We start from the raw sequence: 19,288 nt of genomic DNA, 5'->3' as shown, positions 1-19,288 counted from the left end.
GAATGAGTCGTTCATTTGAAGAATCGAATCGTGATACGGACAAATCGTCGTTCAAAAGAATCGTAAGAACGATTGCGTGTTTCCGAGTCGTGAAGATTCCAAGATCCAACGATTCATCGATTCGTAGTACACAATGTTTCGAAGGCAAGTTCCGAATCATGCCGAGTCGTGCCGAATGATTATGACCGCAAGATTGCAGTCAAGTGGAGAATGCGTGTGAACAAAGGAATCTCGGAACGAACAAACGAAGTTCGTGGGCCGTAATATTACTCGTGAAAACCAAGCTGACACTTGGCGGTGGCTGATGGGAACGAGCGTAAAGGCATTTCCCATTTACTATCGCTACCATCAACCACCGCGCCCACGTCAGCTTAGTTTGCGCGAGTAATACACGAACTAGTGATGACAGAAACGATATACAGCGAGTACACAGCTCCCAATACAGACGATTAAAATCAAGAAATCCAAGTATGATGAATAAATACGTACCTCTTTATTTGTTGCAGATGCAATGCAAAACACACACACCTTCTATACACACGATTATGTATTATATTTCGCGTATCTCCAAAACGGCCCTAACGATTTGGATGAAATTTTGTATTTAGACTGGTTTTTGCTTTTTGAGTTCACCTACATAGTTCCATTTTTTCGTAAAAAGTCAATTTTGCAATATATATATCCTACATAGCTCCATTCGTAAAAACGCAATTTCATATTATAAAAAAGCTAATTCACATGTTTTTATAACGCCATCTCGTCAAACTTTGTTAGTACATATTGAATGTAGTTAAAGTTTTGGTTTTTATATTTATCTGTATATAGATGTCTTTCCTTACAGCACGCGATTTTACACAAAAGAATTTTTAAAATAAAAACGCGAATTTCGTGTTTCTTGGGAACGGCTTTAACAGTTTGGATAAAATTTTATATTTAGATACCGATTCCGATTTTTAAGTTTATCTTTAAACAAAAGCTTTTTAATTAATAATTTCAAGTTCGAGTTTTCGAATGTTATCGTGTTCAGATTCATATTAAATTTTAGTGAAGTAATGTCGCTGTATACGATTGAATCCTACTGTTTAGAAGTATGTCGTCTTCTCACGTAAATAGTAGTGACTGCCGCATGTTCTCAGACAAATTAAAAGCAAAATACCTATGCTTTGTATTTAGAAGAAATGAAAGTTAAGCTAAATTTGCTGTGTGGGAGGGCTGTCAGCTGCGTTATGAATTACAAGGGTGATGTGGACTTGGAAAGACATCTTAGCACAGAAAAACGTAGGATGATATGAGCCAAATCACGTCTGCCTCACGGCTAGATTTTGTTACTATAAAACAGAAGACTAGTCAGATACGTTCAAGCCACACAACCAAACTGGCATACCACGTAATTTTGCACCACCTTTCGCACAAATCGACTCCTCTTTCCTGTCATACTGAAATAAAACAATAGATGCAACCAAATCAAACATTACCTTCATCAATTAAGGCATTACACGTATAAATCGAGAATCACACTTGTAACGTCATATGCATGTTTACTCATAAATAAACTATTTCTGGCATATCTTATCATGACACAGTTCGATTCTAACCCCATTGACAATTTCAGGCATGTCCTGCCATCTGTGAGTAAGATGTAGAACTTTTTGCATTCCGTAAGAATCGTGCCATCGCAGACTAGAATGAATCGTGAAAGAATCGTAAACGAATCGTAGGAATCATTTCACAGTGTGAGATTGAATCGTAAGAATCGAATCGGGAAAAAGAATCGTGTTGTCCAACTCTAGTCACTAATGTTGCTGGCGCTTGCGTTCCTTTTTCGTAGTGTTGAGAAAGTGGCTTCAGCGGGAGCCTTAACAACAGCTGTTTTTACTCGTCATCCGTTATGAAACGAGAAAAACAACTAGAGGTGGCAGCAGAATTACAGACTACAAGTACAGAATACATTGCCTTAATGTATTATTTCTTTCGCTCTCTTGAAAAGATACGAGATAATAAAGTTGAAGTAGCATGGCTGACAAACACATGAAAATAGTGTTTTATTATGTGAAAAAATGTTTTCAAAACCACCTCGTTTTGACAGCTTCATTTAAAACTGTGTTAATGTTTGTTTCGTCCTGTCAGGTAAGTGCCTTGTATAGAACGCTGGATTTCTACTGTGTGTTGCTGATCGACGCTGAGGGATCCTAATAGGTCAATGACATTGTTGCGGAGAACATGTACATTTTCAGTATCTTCAGCAAGTTCTCGTGAGGTTTGTATTGGCTTCCAAAATATGCTCCACTTAGCTCTCATTATTCCTAAAGCACATTCAGTTGATCGTCATGGTCAGCAAAAGCGTTTGCCGGAATATTCTTTTCCTGGATCTAAAACTTATAGGCTGTAAGAGTTGATAAAGTACCTTAACGAGGGATATGCGTTATCTCCAATGAACACAACAGGCAACACACCGGACGCCTTTGTTTTTGGAAACTCTGGTGGTATGTTAAGCTCTTCTACTTGAATTATACTAGAAGAATACAGTAAAAGAATCAAATCTACCATCGTTCCTTCGCTTTCCACATCACCCGACACCGATTATATTGAATTTACTGTGAGGATTTGCAACTGCTTGTAGCATGATTGAAAAAATGAAAATGTTTTATAGTTGTAAACATTGTACCAGAATTTTCTGAGCATTTCAGAAGAATATGTCTTCTGTTAACATCGCCGATTTGATTTGGAAAGGCCGGACGGTGTGGCCGTGCGGTTAAAGGCGCTTCAGTCTGGAACCGCGTGACCGCTACGGTCGCAGGTTCGAATCCTGCCTCGGGCATGGATGTGTGTGATCTCCTTAGGTTAGTTAGGTTTAAGTAGTTCTAAGTTCTAGGGGACTGATGACCTCAGAAGTTAAGTCCCATAGTGCTCAGAGCCATTTGAACCATTTTTGGATTTGGAAAGTTCTGTGTATTGTAAATCATTTACAGTATTTAGAACATCATCTTCAGAAGGCAGTCATGTGTCGTGACTGAGGGCAATTCCACAACACTTTGGCATTTGACTCCGTAATCCTTACAATAATTATGAATCCTGTTGTGAAAGTCAGAGCTATGCCTCGAAAACTTAATTCCGTTTTCTAGGAACCTGTAACCGTTCTCGTTTCACTAGCTGTTGATAACCCTTAAAAAGTACATTAATCCACTGAGTAAAACCTGTAGTCACCTGCATATCGTACTGGATAAGAAGTTATACACGGTTACCATATGGAAACATGCTCTCCTCTTTGCGTACTATCGTTTGCCAAAATCTTGTTTCCATATTTAAAACTGTTTATGAGATACGAAGCTATTATGAGTATTTCATTCTCGCTTTATCGTCCGGGCGCACGAACGGAACGGACTCGCTATATACCATCCATTTTTTCGAGAATGGAGTGAGCAATTGATCCCAGTCCAAGTTTAAAGAACGGCTCAATATGTTAACTAAATTTGGTAGTACATATGACCTAACGTGCACCAAACGCAAATTCATAGCGACCTCTATTTTTCATAGCAAACTATTCGATTATCTTGCAGTAGATTGATTAATTTTGAAATATCACAGTATCTATGACTATTAACAAAATGATAAGCGGTTCATCTGGAAGCTGACGAATAAAACTGTGAGATTCGCGTTATTTCTTTAAAATCGTTTGAAGAAGCTTGCAGATCGGCCCGTCTGTGCGTCTGCCACTCACGCAGTCGAGCGAGCCTGCCTGCTGCCGCGCCGCCCTTAGGCCCGACTACACCCGGGCGCGACGCAGCGCTGGAGCAGCGGCCCTACGCACAGTTCCGCTCTGCTCTGTTGGCCTCTCCATCACAGAACCGAACTAACATAAAATATCATTACGGAATTCCATCGTCTCTTTCATAACACAGAGTAACAAAGTAAGCTGTTCGCATTTCCTAAATGAAAATTGGTATAAAGATACTCATTGGCCTGTTGCGTTGTTGCACTATCAGTACTTTGTCCAACCTCTGTTTCGCCTTATTACCTCAAAAATTCTCTTTGACATTCATTTTGTTAGGTTTTGCGGTTCTTGCAGTGAAATTATCGCCAACTATTCTCGTATCGCTCTTTTCAGCTCTCATACGGCCTCAAAATGCCTTCCACTGCGATAAACACGCCTTCCAAATATTCACCAAGGATTTAGTTTCAAATCCGGGTATGTGCCGGCCAGGCAAACATCAACACCTTTATCTTCAAACCAGTTTTTGGTTGTAGCAGAGACATGCACAGATGTATTGTTTTGTTGAAACATTAGACATTCGTCCCCTACGTTCTCATACATTCTAATCACTTCTCTCTCTAGCATGTCAGCTTACATGTAAGAGTTCATTCTAGTGTTCAGTCAAGGAATGCGTGATTTGCCTTTAACGCAGACGGTTGTCCAAATCTTAACACTTTTATCATCAAAATTTCTGCTCATTCTTACCAGCTGTTCTGTTCTCAAGTCATGCCAGTAATATTAAAATCCATCTGGATAATCTAAATTAAATTTTTTCTCATCACTGAAGATTAATTTTTCCCATTCTAAAGTCCATGACATATGCTTTTCAGAGTAGCTTCTTTATGTCTGAATGTTAGAACAGGTTTCTACAGCCACTTCTTGAGTGCAAAATATTGTGACAATATTTGCCGTACATTTCTGGCAGTCACTGGCAACTGTAAATCGGCAACAAATTGAGAAGAATAACGGTTTGTGGCCCTTCCTGTGGCTGACAGTAATCGTTTCTATGCCTCAGATTATTTTCTATTTTCCCCATATTTTCTTTTCTGTCCATATCATACGCCCCATCTCACGAAATTATCAATCTCTGTACTTCATTGGTTCAACTTCTTGGCTATTTGACGATCAGAGAGCCTCATTTCCCGTATACACCGAGATTGCTCTTTCATCATATGATAACTGTTTTCCGCATGGCGTTGTCACAGCCGTGGTTTCTGAATACAACGCTCGCTGTCACTCATGGCGTCTGTTTCCTATCTGCAGTAACGGCATGTACGCACTCACTAACACTGCACACAGCCGACTGGCATTATACGGAGTTCCACCCTCTGTCACCTGAGTCGGTGATATGTACTACTGACATCAAATGCGATCCATTTGACCGCATTTGTCGGTATACTAGATCTCTTACTAGTGCATATACGCTCTGCACAAGTATTGTCAGCGGACACAAGGAGAATTGGCTGCTGTCCGTAAACAGCTGGAAGCAGCGTTGGCTACCGTCGACAGCCTTCTGGCCAGTGCTCAAAGTTGTGGTGACTTACGAGCGCTGGAGACGAGACCTGCAACACGTCTGGTGCCACTGGAATCCCCTGGTGACCTGTATGTCACTGCAGCTTCCGATACGCAACATCTAACCAGCCCGTCCTCACTCCAGAGTGGGTGGCAGACGGTGGTGGGTCACGTGTCAGTGGGCGGAAGGCGACAGAGGGAGCACGCCGTGCGGCTGGCTCCCTACGTCTTAACGACAGGTACGAGGTGTTGATAATTCTCAGCCAGCATGAGATGCTTCTCCTATTGGCCCAGCCACCGATTTCCTGTCCAGACCGGACAAGAGCAGAGAGTGGGTATGCGTATCACCGGGATCTCCAATGTTAGACGGGTGATGGAGCCCCTCAGGGAAATAGCAAGCACGGCGGGAAATGGCAGTGTGCACTCGGTATCTTTGCTGCCAGCTGCTACCGAGCGCACTGGGTGCAACCGGCTGCATGTAGTGGCACATGTCGGCACGAATGACGCCTGGTGCTTGGGTTCTGAGGGCATCCTCGGCTCCTTTCGGCGGATCACTGATTTGGTGAAGGCAACTAGTATCGCACGCGGGGTGCAGGTTAAGCTGTCTATTTGTAACATCGTACCCATGGTTGATCGCGGTCCTCTGGTTTGGAGCAGAGTAAAGCGTCTGAATCAGAGACTGAGACCACTCTGCGACGGTATCGGATGCGAATTTCTCGACCTCCGCTATCGGTTGCAGATCTGTATGGTTTCATTTAATAGGTCTGGTGTGCACTATACGACAGGAAGCGGTTACTAGGGTAGCGGAGTACACGCGGCGTGCAACCCTCCCTTGTGAGCAAAGACTATTTGCCTGATAAATTAGCCGCAATACCGCAGATCGGAGATAGAAAAGGTTAATATGATTTTAGAAAACTGCAGGAGCATCCAAGGAAAGGTTCAAGAATTAGTATGGCTTACTGAAGGTTATCAGTATTACGGACAGAAAGTTGGTTGAACTTGGACGTTAATGACAACGAAATCCTAAGTTCAGATTGCTGTATTTACCGTAGGAATAGGTTAGTCGCCAATGACGACAGAGTGTTTACTGCAGCAAAGACTTCGATAAAATCTAGCGAGGTTATCGCGGATTTTGATTGTGAATTAATCTGGGTGAAGTTAAGTACCAAAGATCGGTCAAAAATGGTAATCGGATGCTTTTCTAGACCGTCTGGGTCAGGACCTCCAGTCTTCAGACAGAACTTGCAGAATATCGTTAGTAACTTTCCTGATTCTTCCTTTGTAAATAGGAGGTGACATCAACTTGCCAGGTATAGACTGGGAGTGTCATTCTATCAGGGATTCGTGTGACATTGTTCTGGATGTCTTGTACGAAAATTACTTTGAGCAGATAGAGAACTAACTCGTGAGGGTAACATCTTAGATCTCCTGGCAACAAACAGACCTGAAGTTATCGAGTCAGTTAATGTAGAGAAAGGTATCAGTGATCACAAGGCATCTATTACAACGGGTGTTACAAGGAATGTTAAGAAAAGTAGGAAGATATTTTTACTAAATTTCAGAGTATCTGAGCAGTCAGCATGACGACGAAGATGTGGAGTAAAAATGGAAAAAATTCAAAGGCATCGTGCAAAATGCCCAAGACAAATTTGTACCGAGTAACTTCTTAAGGAAAACTGCTACATAAACAAAGAGAACTTCGTCTCAGATTCAAGAGAAGTAAAAACCTAGCTGAACGAAACGGAAACGCGCGTAAGGAGAGCAATGAGAGAAGCGTTCAATGACTTTGAAAGTAAAACTTTGTCAACCGATCTGAGTAAAAACCCTAAGAGGTTTTGGTCGCATGTAAAACCATTAAGTGGTCAAAAGCATCTATTTACTCACTCAGTGACAATACTGGCGACGCGCGGTGTGGCCACGTGGTTTGAGGCGCCATGTCACGGATTGCGCAGCCCCTCCCACCGAAGGTTCGAGCCCTTCCTCGGGCATGGATGTGTGTGTGTTGTTCTTAGCATACGCTAGTTTAGGTTAGTTTAAGCAGTGTGTAAGTTTAGGGACCATTGACCTCAGCAGTTTGGTTCCTTAGGAATTCACATACATTTGAACATATGAACCATACTGTCACCGAAATAGAAGATAATAGAGAGAAGGCCCAAATACTGAATTCCGTCTTCCGAAGTTGCTTCACCGCGGAAGATCGTAGCACTGTCCCTCCTTTCAAACGTCGTACGAACATCGAAATGGCAGATATTGAGGTAATCGATCCCGGAATAGAAAAACAACTACAGTCATTCAGTAGTGGAAAGGCGTCAGCACCAGCTAAGATACCTATAAGATTCTGCAAATATTATGCGAAAGAACTTGCTCCCCCTCCACCAGTAATTTATTGTATATCGTTTGAGCAACGAGGGTACCTAGCGACTGGAAGCAACCGCAGGTAGTTCCCGTTTTTAAGAAATACCGTAGGCCAGATGCACACAATTACAGACCTACATCGTTGACGTCAATCTGTTGTAGAATTATGAAACATGTTTTATGCTCAAGAATTATGACCTTAATCTGTTGTAGAATTATGGAACATGTTTTATACTCAAGAACCTTCTTGGATAAGGAAAATCTCCTCTACAAAAATCAACATGGATTCCGCAAACAAAGGTCCTGTGAAACTGAACTCGCTCTCTTCCTCCATGATATCCACAGCGCCGTAGGCAATTGCGCTCAGGTTGATGCCCTGTTCCTTGACTTCAGAAAGGCATTTGACACCGTCTCCTACTACTGTTTAATGAAAAAAATACGAGCTTGTCAGGTATCAGAGCAGATTTGCGACTGAATTCATGACTTCTTTGCATACAGAACTCAACACGTCGCTCTTGACTAAACAAAATCGACAGATGTAAAGGTAATTTCCGGAGTACTCCAAGAAAGTGTGATATGACCGTTATGAGGTACTTCGAAAGGACCTCTTTCTACAAGAGTTCGTCGTATGTTATCACTCATGAGTTTTCAGAAGTAAGTATAATTTTTAAAATTTTAAAAAATTTATAAGGTCATACTCCTATGGAGCAGGTGAAAAATTAATTTTACGCACAAAGTAAAGATCCGATAACAAGAAAATTAAGGTTGCTCATTCACGGAATTTTAATATACCGGTAATCGTAAGACACTGTGTGTAGCAATTCCTTCATCAGTTTTTCACAGTTAAACTGTCCTTGGGACTCCATTAACGTATTGTTATCTTGTCCTTACTACACAACGGCAGAGTCAGTGCAAGAAATATGATGTCTACATTAATGTCAAAAATACTAACCAGGACAATATTTTATTTTGAAGTCAGTGGTGGCTGCTGCCCACACAGTCAAGACTCGTTTGCGGACTCTTGTTTATTCGTACATATTTGCTTTTGTTAACCATATACTTTCAGCCTTGTCAGAACTGTGCAAGAATACCAGTGGCACTTTTTCTTTCAAAAGCACCTGTTTTGTAATCTTCGCTACTTTTATAAACAGAATTTTGCATTAGTTCATCGTTTTATCTAAGAGGCTCAAAGGCATCTATTCGGCTCTCCCAAAGAGTACCACTGACAAGTGTTACACTCAGATAAAATGTGTGCTTCTTCAAAATACGCCGTCGATAGGTAAATGCAGAAAAAATTCGTTATCTACTGCAGAGACGTCACGTGGAGAATCTCCTTTAGCAGATACCAGTGTGCAGCACATGTGGCGTGCTGAAGGAGTATTACATTTCTTATTGAGGTAGCCCAACTGGATGGGGACTGAGTCTAAAACTCTACGTTTCAAATATATCTCCACTGAGGAGAACTGATGCTGAAGTAAGTGGTGGCTTTTAACAACAAATTCACACTTATCTGTTTGCATCTTTTATCTAATACTTTGACCCGCGTAAGTTTTTACTATTAATTACGACACATTCTGTATACTAATTTTATACTAGGCGCCTCCTCCGCTTGGCGTCCTAACCGGCCTCTCTTGTGGCTCGGTCCTTAAACTGGCCGTGGACACGTATAGCTAACAGCACATGCAACAAAGCTCAGTTCACCAAAGATAACAGAGAAAGGTGCCTACAGTGCCAGTGTGCGCCAGGCTGAGGTTCGTAGTCACCTGAAACAAGTGAATATCGGTCCAAAGTCGAGCATCGTCATGTGACTTTTGTCGAATCTGTTACTTCCAACACTCACCGTACCGAGTGTCTTTTTGGAGAGCGCGCTTAGCAAATGAATTATTAAACGCTTATAAACCTAGCAAAAATACATTAATAATTCCCTTTACTGTAATTCAGATTTACTGAATGTCAAATTTCGGAGGGAACTAGTGAAAGAAATTTGCAGGTAATCCTTCTCATATGCAGGGTAAGATAAGTAACAGGATAAACGTTAAGGACCCAAATTGGCCAACATGATAACACCGCATTTCTGTGTTCTTGTTGATTCTGTATCAAAAATATTAAGATTACAGAAAATGATTTGCCATCTTCACTGTTAATTGCATGCTTGGCGGCCGAACACCCCGCATGGGGTCTCCCGGCCAACAATGCCGTACGATCATTTCATTTTTCTTTCTCTCACCTTAAGTATAATTTTTACAGGATTAATACTTCAGACTAGCAAAATATATCGGAATTTTAAGTAATTTTTTTGTGTGTTTTTATGCTCCATAAATATGTAGTAGTGTAGCAACTCTTATGGGAGAATATGTATAAAGCCTTTTGTAATCAATATTTTTGTGGAACGTTCAGAACATATTTGTGTTACTGAAAAGTTATAAGCGCGAATTTGTTCACAATTCGCCATATCCAGTTGAATTTTCAATTTTTCTGACAAGAATTCCACTTCACATATCATTTTGTACTCATTGTAACATTAATTTTTCTCACTACGGGAGGCACCGGTGGAACAAAAGTCAAATATTCATTTCTCTAGTCAAGGGACAACGTTGCTATTTTTAGTTTTATCGTAAAAACTGCCTTTTGAAACATAAAGAGCAAATATATTATTTTTGCAATCATCGGTCCTAAATGTCCATTAGAACCGACGTCTAAAATTAAATATGGTTTTACACTGCACACAGTACCACATATTTATGGGAGCATTGCTGTCAGAGAGTCAAGAAGGAGTAGTGACGGTGACAGAACGAACCCTGTCAGCACAAATTTCAGGACTTGTAAATACCGTTATTCATCAACACAGTTTTTAGATTACAGTTTTATGTAAGATGAAATCACTGACCTGATAGACTTCTCCTGTTCCATCTTCATTAATTGCTTGTGTTGAGGACTTTAGATCTCCCGTTTGTAACTCATAACACAGTAGCATCCACTGAGGCTTTCCAAGAATTACCATTAAGAACTTTAAATCAAATGTGAAACAGGCAACAACAATTTCCTTGCCAGGAATGTCAGGAGAAACACAGATTACTTTTTTTTGCTTCAATGTTGTCAAATCATACACCGAAATATAACGTTCGTCTGTTTGATACACAATAGCTGCCATCGTTCTGAAAAAGAAATTTTTCAATTCGCAAAAAAACGGAAAATACGTGATAGATACACTGCCTGACAGAAAAGTGAAGCATCCAGATGGTCGGATGTCAATGTCAGCTTCGTATAGCTACTCACCATCGGTGAGTAATTGATTAGAGTGGCAATTCTCTGTCACAGCTAGAATAGCAACCAAAGTGCGTTACTGTTGTTCGTGTTTAGTTGTGTTACCAGAACTGGTAAGGCACAGAAGGGCCTAAACAGTGGGCGATGTTGCGTGAACACGGAGCTGCCGCATACTTTAGTTAGACAGCGTTATCAGAACATGACAGTGTTTGAAAGGGGCCTCAATGTAGTCTCTATTTGGTCGGCTGGTCAAATCGTGCAATATTCACATTTGTGGGGCATTCGGATGTGAAAGTGGTACGGTATTGGGCTGAGTGGGAACGTGACGTCCGGCATACTCGTCGTCAAGTGCGAAAGAGAGGCAATGGTAATCCCCCATACCCTGGCCCTCCTGGATCCTCTGTGGACGCCCATATCGGAAAACAGCAGCAGTTACCGACCCGTGCATATATTGTGCCATGAACACCACAACACAAACGGCTGTATGTGAAGTGGTGCTGTGACCAATAGGCAAGGACGGCTGATGAATGGGTTCGCACTGTGTTCAGCGATGAATGCACTATCGCAGATGACCATCGTCGGCGAGTGTGACGGCGACTTGGCAGCGGTCCCATTCTTCCAATGCTTTGGAGAGGTGCAGCCGCGTCGCTCCTGGTGCAGGGAGCCATCGGTCATGACTTCAGGTGACTGCTGGTGCTGACTGGGGGAACTCTGAGGACACAACTGTACTTTACGGACATGCTGCGTCCTCGTGTATTACCTCTCGTGCGACAGTGTTGTATTACTGTCGTGACCAGCAAGATCGCCAGATCTGTCCCCAGCTCGGACGTCAGCACCATCCCGGTGCAAACTTCCAGCAGTCGTGAGTCCGGCTTGCCTCACTAGAGTACACAACGGCTTTATGACAGTCTTCCCATCCGAACCAGTGGATGCATCCACGCCCGACGGGGCGCGACGTCATATTGATAAGAGGGCTCATGCCAAGTTCTTTGTAAATTTGACTCGATATTGTAATCACTAAAATAACATCACATTTCATCTCGAGCCGTGAAGGTCATTTCGTTTCCTCTTCCCTTCCGTGGGCTTCGGATTTTTTGTCAGGCGGTGTATTTCATTTCCTCTGTTATTTTAGACAGCAGTACAATCCCAAATATGGTTCTCTGCTCCTATTCTATGTACAAAGTAAAATGTTATAGCAGTTAAATAAGAAACTAAAGTTTATGCAATATGATAGCGACGTTTATTTTTTTTAATTTTTGGCCAACTTCTAAGTAATTGACATCTCCTTGTGGAGCCGTACTCGCAACAAAGATAAAAAAAAAACACGTAAAATATAGTAGAAGGCGTCATCAAAGATAAAAATTAATTGAAAAGCTTCATGAGTTATTAAGTGCGGCAATTGGAACATTAATTATATGTATATTCGCTGCGTGGCCTTGACATGACGATGGCGCAATGATATTCGTTAGAGGTATTTCCCCGATTTTTGTGGCACAATACGTATTATCAAGCTACAAATAATCGTCCACATGGCGCTTTAACTGAAACGGAGGCAATTCCGTTAGCAAGGCCCACCTGCACGCATAGAGATATTCCTGTGACTAAAACTGACGGTAAAAACACATAGTGGCTCCTTCAGAACCTGCTGCAAAAATTCCCTTTACATAGGTCATAAAAATAAGTTCAACTCTTCTAAGTCGACTGTGTTTTACTAGATACGAATATTCGAATAGGCCTCTGGTCCTCTGGTTGACCAGCCACCCGAAAGCTTCAGCTGGACTTTGAGGAGCCAAAACGTCCTTCCGCGCTCGGTGTTGTCTGTCGCACTGCCGTATTGACCTACAGTTAAGGCGCCATGCTGGTAAAAGCTGTTACTCTGTGGTGAAGCGTCAAGAGAATAAAGAAAGCAGCAGCTACGTCGGGTAAGTATTTCGATCGTTCTGTTCCTCGGCAGCCGCGTTAATTCTTCTGCTAATTTATCGATGGTAGCCCCTACTTGTGATGCTAATCGAGACTCCAGATGATCCATGCTGCCAATCAAACAATGTCAGACCGCTCTAAATGCAGTTCTGTCATTACTCTTCTGCATCTTTCTCTTTCGTCTCATTATCTGATACATATTATTATCTGTGACATACCTTATCCCATTATAAGAGCAGTATTTGCCAGATGGATCGTTAAAATCTTCTTTGATAATTTTAGTATTTGTGCACTCTTTGTCACATATGATTCAAATAATGAAACAGTGCACGGGTTTTCCATGCTTACGACGATACGTGTGAAGAATTTCTTCTCGTTATCACGTGCAAATATTAACACGTAAGTGTTTTGACTCAAGTTTGCATGTGTGTTGCTCTGCCTCTCTTGAACTGTGGTTGTCTTTCCGAGATTATGATACTGAAATCGGAAAATTGGATAAGATAAATGTGGTGTCACCGCCAGACACCATACTTGCTAGGTGGTAACCTTTAAATCGGCCGCGGTCCGTTAGTATACGTCGGACGCGCGTGTCGCCACTATCAGTGATTGCAGACCGAGCGCCGCCACACGGCAGGTCTAGAGAGACTTCCTAGCACTCGCCCCAGTTGTACAATCGACTTTGCTAGCGATGGTTCACTGTCTACATACGCTCTCATTTGCCGAGACGATAGTTAGCGTAGCCTTCAGCTACGTCATTTGCTACGACCTAGCAAGGCGCCATTATCAGTTGCTATTGATCTTGTTAATCATGTACAGTCAAGAGCGACGCTCATCATTAATGGATTAAAGTTAAGTATTCCACCAGCTACGTCCGTTTTTCTAAATTCTAATTTCCTTGACCTGTTCCAGACCTCACGCCAGCCTGCGTGAGCTATAACGCGTGCCTTTCGGCTTCCTCTAATAAAACGGTGTTGGCTCTCCTGCTAACCCACAACAATAAATCTTGCGACTTTTTACATGTTACGTAAGAAATTGTATTTCTGTCTGCCTACTTGCAGGTACTGTACTGCCTCCATTACACAGAAACCCACACACATGCAAACTATCACTCGGACTGTTTGCTTGAGAAATCAAAATAAGCTACAAGGATATCATGTTAGTACAGCTTCACGAAGGGTTTGGATACAGTCAGACATTATCTCTGGATTACATTATTTTCGTAAAGTTGTCACTTACAACTTTTATATTACCATTATTGGCAATCACTGACTGTTAAATTATCAGTTATGCTTTATATTCTATTTTATACTTTTTTGTGAAGATACTGAGTAGAGTGTAAGAAGAACTGAACACATTTATGGAATTTACTACAGTTATTATATGCAGGAGAAATATTTGAGAAAATTTATTGATTCACTATCCACTTTATTATTGAGAATTTTTTCTCCTTGCTTTTTATGACGTATAAAAATTCCTTCCATTAAATCCGCTGTATGTTCTTTATGAAAGTGATAGAGTATCTCAGGATCTTCTTTTATGTTTCTGAATTATGTCCAACGTTTTTTATGTCTATTGCCATTGTTGAATTTATGAACTGCTTATGTGCATACCAGTTGTGATCAAGGGACGTAGTATGAAATTTTCTACCAGTCTGGGCTATGTACTAAGTTGAGCTAGTTCTACATGTATTTTTGTATATTCTGGAGTCTGAGAATTTATATTTCTTATTTTTTAAGATGTGCACTAATTTCTGCTGTAGTTTATGGAGAAAGCTACATTCACTTTATGTGATTTAAGAAGATTTGCTTTCTTTATTTTTTTTATTTTTTTGAGAAATGCTGACTAAGTAAGGTACTATCAGTTCCATCAGAAGAGCCAGGAACTTTTTTCCCCTTTTGCTGTTTCCTTATGTATTTTGCCTATCACTGAGTTGGGGAAGTTTGTAGCCACTGCAATTTGCCTCTCTCTACGTTCTTTGTTCAATGGAATTTTGTTTCATGTTTGTACCATCGTTTTGTATGCAGTCTTCTTGTGTATATATGGATGAAATGATGTGGCAGCAATTGTGATGCTGGATATTGTCTTTTGCTGTATATCTTGATATTGTGCCTGTTGTGATTTTCTGTACACGGATGACTGCTATTATGTTTCTGATAATCAGCTGTGAAATTATTTTCTTGTGCCCCTAACTGATCAAGTTTTTGATGTTAGTGATGTCACTGGTGTCACCTTTGGCTATAATTAACGTATCTGCTATTTATATTTTGTAATGCTCTATGTCTTTAAGCAGTGTTCCTGGGTGTTGAATATTTTTTCTTCTAGATGGTTTATGATAATGTCTGCTACTGTGTCATGTATGGATGAGCCTATGTCTAGTCCATATGATTGTTGATAAATATTGGCAGTGTATGTAAAATAATTCTAGTTGAGGATCTGTTCTAGTAACTCTATAAATTGAATAAATTTTTTGTGCTTTAATAAATTGTTGTTTGTGACAGCAATGGCTACTTTAACAGGTATATTAGAATACCGCTTGATGAAGTCTAGTGATATAAAGTGGGCACCATATGGAATATTTATTACTCTTATTTCAGTGATTAATGTGGTATTGTTCTTTAAAGTATCAGTTTCTTCAATTGCGAAGTAAATTTTATAAAAAAATGAGTTTTTGTGCAAGACTGTTCATACTGTTAACTACTGGTCTGATTGAACATCTTTCCTTATGTACTGTAGTTTGGGATGGTGACGTATTTCTTTTCATATTCTGTCTGGAAGAAATATATTTTCTTTAACTGTCCTTTAATTTTCATAGGCAGCTGTTTTATTGGAGTTTGTGTTAGTTGTGTACTATGTTGTTTTCTGTAAAAAATTTAAAGAGTGCTTTGCACGTATTCAGTATCTTTCACATTTACAATCGTGTGGCCTTTATCTGCTTTTGTGGTTATTAGCTGATTCTCTCTAATTTTTTTGTTTATATTGCTTTTTGACTTTGAAACATTTTGTTTGAGACTACAGTTATCTTCATATCTCACTAGTTCCTTCTCTAGAAGTGTGCTTATTTTGTAACCTATGGAACTGATTTTTAATTGCTGTTCAATTTTGTAGTTTTTTGTATTCTTAATTGCCACTACAAGTTGTTTTAGTGTGATTTATGATATGTTTTACCTTGCATTGTATTTAAAACGTTTGACGTGTTTATCTCCTTCTTATTGAATACTATATGTGCGTCGTTCAGTACTCTACTCGCGAATTTAAACTCGTTATCACCTTTTCAGTGCTATTAATGTTATTCAAACGTCTTGATTTTGGAGGTTTTGCGGGAAATGCGACGTAAATATTTTTGGAGTTATTGCATGTTATGTTATGTTTCTAGGAGCTGTAGGAAACAAAAATGTAAACTCCAGATTTGGCCGAAACCTGAAATTGTACATACATATAATACACTTGCAGCAGAGTTGATTTTTCTATATTTTCAATATTGAATGAATAATTTTGGTAAAATCTAACACTATGCAAAACATAAAAACTATGTAAATTATCTACTTCTAGGTTCTGACTTAGTCTTGAAATTGTAATTATTATATAATCTAGCAATCAGTGATGTGGTATGACACTTGAGTTTTGTATCACGAAATTTTCAGCTATAATCCGCTTTTGAATGGTCCCATAAAAGCATTTAGGTGTGCACATGATTCCTTTAAAAATTTCTGTTTGTTTTGTTTTATAAGATCGGATGATACTTATTGCTGGGCTTCACTCAGGAAAATGTTCCTTTCCAACTGCGAAATACGAAACGACAAGGCAATAATCTCTTTTAATAAACAGAATCTGTATGATTGCATGAGGTTGCTGGGGGCACAAGCTTTTCAGTTTATAAATGCAGTCTCCATGTCTTTCTTCCCTCTGCCTGCTGTAGAACTCGGTTATATTTTCGTTGTGAGCGGTACAGGACTTCAATTTTGGAGCAACATAAATGTCGAATAAATTAATCTGAATTCCTGCTAAACGTCTTTCGTACTGGCTTTATGTTAAATATCATGTGGCAGGTGCATTAATATTTACATGTGAAGAACTGATAAAGACTGTTATGGCTGTTTCATGACATACACTCTTCTGATGAGCAACAATCATTAAATTTTCCAACACGAACTTTTTTCTAATTACGGAAACTGTGATACTGACGAGCTCTTAAAGACAACTGCTAGCAAGGAAATTTTGTATAGTTAAGATTTTAAATATAATTATGGAGATTATAAAGGACTTGGTCGTCATGAATGTGAACGAATCTTACTTTGAATAACTGTAACTAGGATAGGGAATTACTGTCTACTGAATGTACTAACTAGCTACTGTAGTAAGATGGATTATATTATTGATAAAATACTTTGAATAACTGTAACTAGGATAGGGAATTACTGTCTACTGAATGTACTAACTAGCTACTGTAGTAAGATGGATTATATTCTTGATATTTTTCAGGTACCGTTTCCAACCATATGTGAGGCCCCTATAGAGTTGGAAACTGACAAAGACCGAAAGAGAGGAGCAAACATCACTATGCCAAAGACCTGGATACAAACTGTTTCGTCATTACCAGTTTCTCTGATAAGGAACCGATCATTATATTTTTTATGCATACCCACATGCTGTAATTATACATATTTTTAGGTCCATCATATACCAGTTTTATTCAGGTGCAGCTCTCATCTGATTAGTATTTATGAAAGCCTCCCTTGTGTCTTTTAGTAAAAAGATTGGGCTTAATTTCACCTGCCACACAGAGTTTTTTCAGGCAGTTTCCCACTCTTACTAGAAAGTTCCCAACGGCAAGGATTACTGTAGATGCAGTCACATTAGGAGCAGAGGAAGTACTTTTAGTTCCATCTAGGTTACACATTTTTCTGATTTCCTGAGAAAGAATCATAATGAGATAAGATCAAATAATCGAGGTGAAAACTTCTGCCGGCCGTGATGGCCCTGCGGTTCTGGGCGCTACAGTCCGGAACCGCGGGACTGCTATGGTCGCAGGTTCGAATCCTGCCTCGGGCATGGATGTGTGTGGTGTCCTGAGGTTAGTTAGGTTTAAGTAGTTCTAAGTTCTAGGGGACTGATGACCTAAGACGTTAAGTCCCATAGTGCTCAGAGCCATTTGAACCATTTGAAAACTTCTGCATACAATTATTTCTCTCCATCTACAGATTTTTTGATACTTGGCTAGTTTCTTTTTCTCCCACCAAAGAGTTTTTAATAGGAAATTCATCATCATACTAATGCCACACCAAATGATAGAAATTTAATGTTTCTTCTAGCAGCCCATATGAATTTTGTGTGGATAAATACCTATACATTTGCCCAGTCATATCACCATTCATAATTAATGACTACTGAAGATGTTGGTGCTAAGTGTGGCTACACATCCTAAATGTAACAAAAAACATAATAAATCTACTGAAAATCTACTCCATGAGCAACAGCACTTGCTAGTGTTGGGCAGATGTTTCATCGTACATCAGCATCGTTGTCTGTTATAGAGAATGTAAAAAGAAGTACTAATGATGCTGTTAAAAGTCAAAATCCTACTTATTTGGGAAATGTAATTCATTTACCAATCAAATCTAATGTAACAGACATCGCTATAAAAATATTATCACAAATTTTTGAGGCTTTGACATTTATATTATGGATTTTCAAATGTTCAAATTTGTGTGAAATCTTATGGAACTAAACTGCTAAGGTTATCAGTCCCTAAGCTTACACACTACTTAACCTAAATTATTGTAGGGACAAACACACACACCCATGCCCAAGGGAGGACTCGAACCTCTGCCGGGACCAGCCGCACAGTCCATGACTGCAGCGCCCGAGACCGCTCGGCTAATCCTGGGCGGCTATTATGGATCTGATCACCTCAAATTAGAGATCTGGGCTGACCTAGTTTGGGTCGAAAAATATTCTTATGAACTCACTGACTATTCCCACACATGCTCCATTAAAAATTACCAACATCCTTGGGCCTGTTCGGGTGGAGTTTAGTTTCTTATAGGCTGATAGACCGTATATCTGTTCATTAGAAATCTATTACCAATGAACAGCTTTTTCACTCAATTATGAATCCAGACTGCATTTCTAATACTGTAAGTTTTTACTCAGACTTAAAACACTACAATATTAACTACAAAATTTTAAGTTGTCAGATTGCTTTAGCAAATTCCTGAATACAAAGACTGAAGTTGAAGTTGAAATAAATTCTAATGTTGAAATTATAGCTGTTACCATATTGGAATGAAAAATTTTTGGTTTCTGACATTCTGTACATACTGAAGCTATATTTTCTTTCTGTGACATAATGAAGGCTGAAAATCTAACACATTTGTAATGATACAGCGTAATAGTTGTTAATATTACTATAACTGATATTATGTTCACTAAATTATTTCATATGACTATATACAAATTCATTTTTGTAATAAGCAAAGAAATGATGGT

At 39.7% G+C, this 19,288-nt stretch overlaps 1 protein-coding gene across 1 annotated transcript in view; it reads right to left on the bottom strand.

The window, feature by feature from the left end:
- LOC126458643 (cilia- and flagella-associated protein 57) overlaps positions 1-19,288 on the bottom strand; it is a 196,663-nt gene that overhangs the window by 163,668 nt on the left and 13,707 nt on the right. The window contains exon 4 of the mRNA XM_050095810.1: positions 10,506-10,773. Coding sequence (XP_049951767.1) covers positions 10,506-10,773 — 268 coding nt within the window. The remainder of the gene's footprint in view (positions 1-10,505; positions 10,774-19,288) is intronic.

The sequence above is a fragment of the Schistocerca serialis genome, chromosome 2, assembly GCF_023864345.2.
Source record: "Schistocerca serialis cubense isolate TAMUIC-IGC-003099 chromosome 2, iqSchSeri2.2, whole genome shotgun sequence".
NCBI lineage: Eukaryota > Metazoa > Arthropoda > Insecta > Orthoptera > Acrididae > Schistocerca > Schistocerca serialis.
This window is presented reverse-complemented; position numbering and strand designations above follow the sequence as displayed.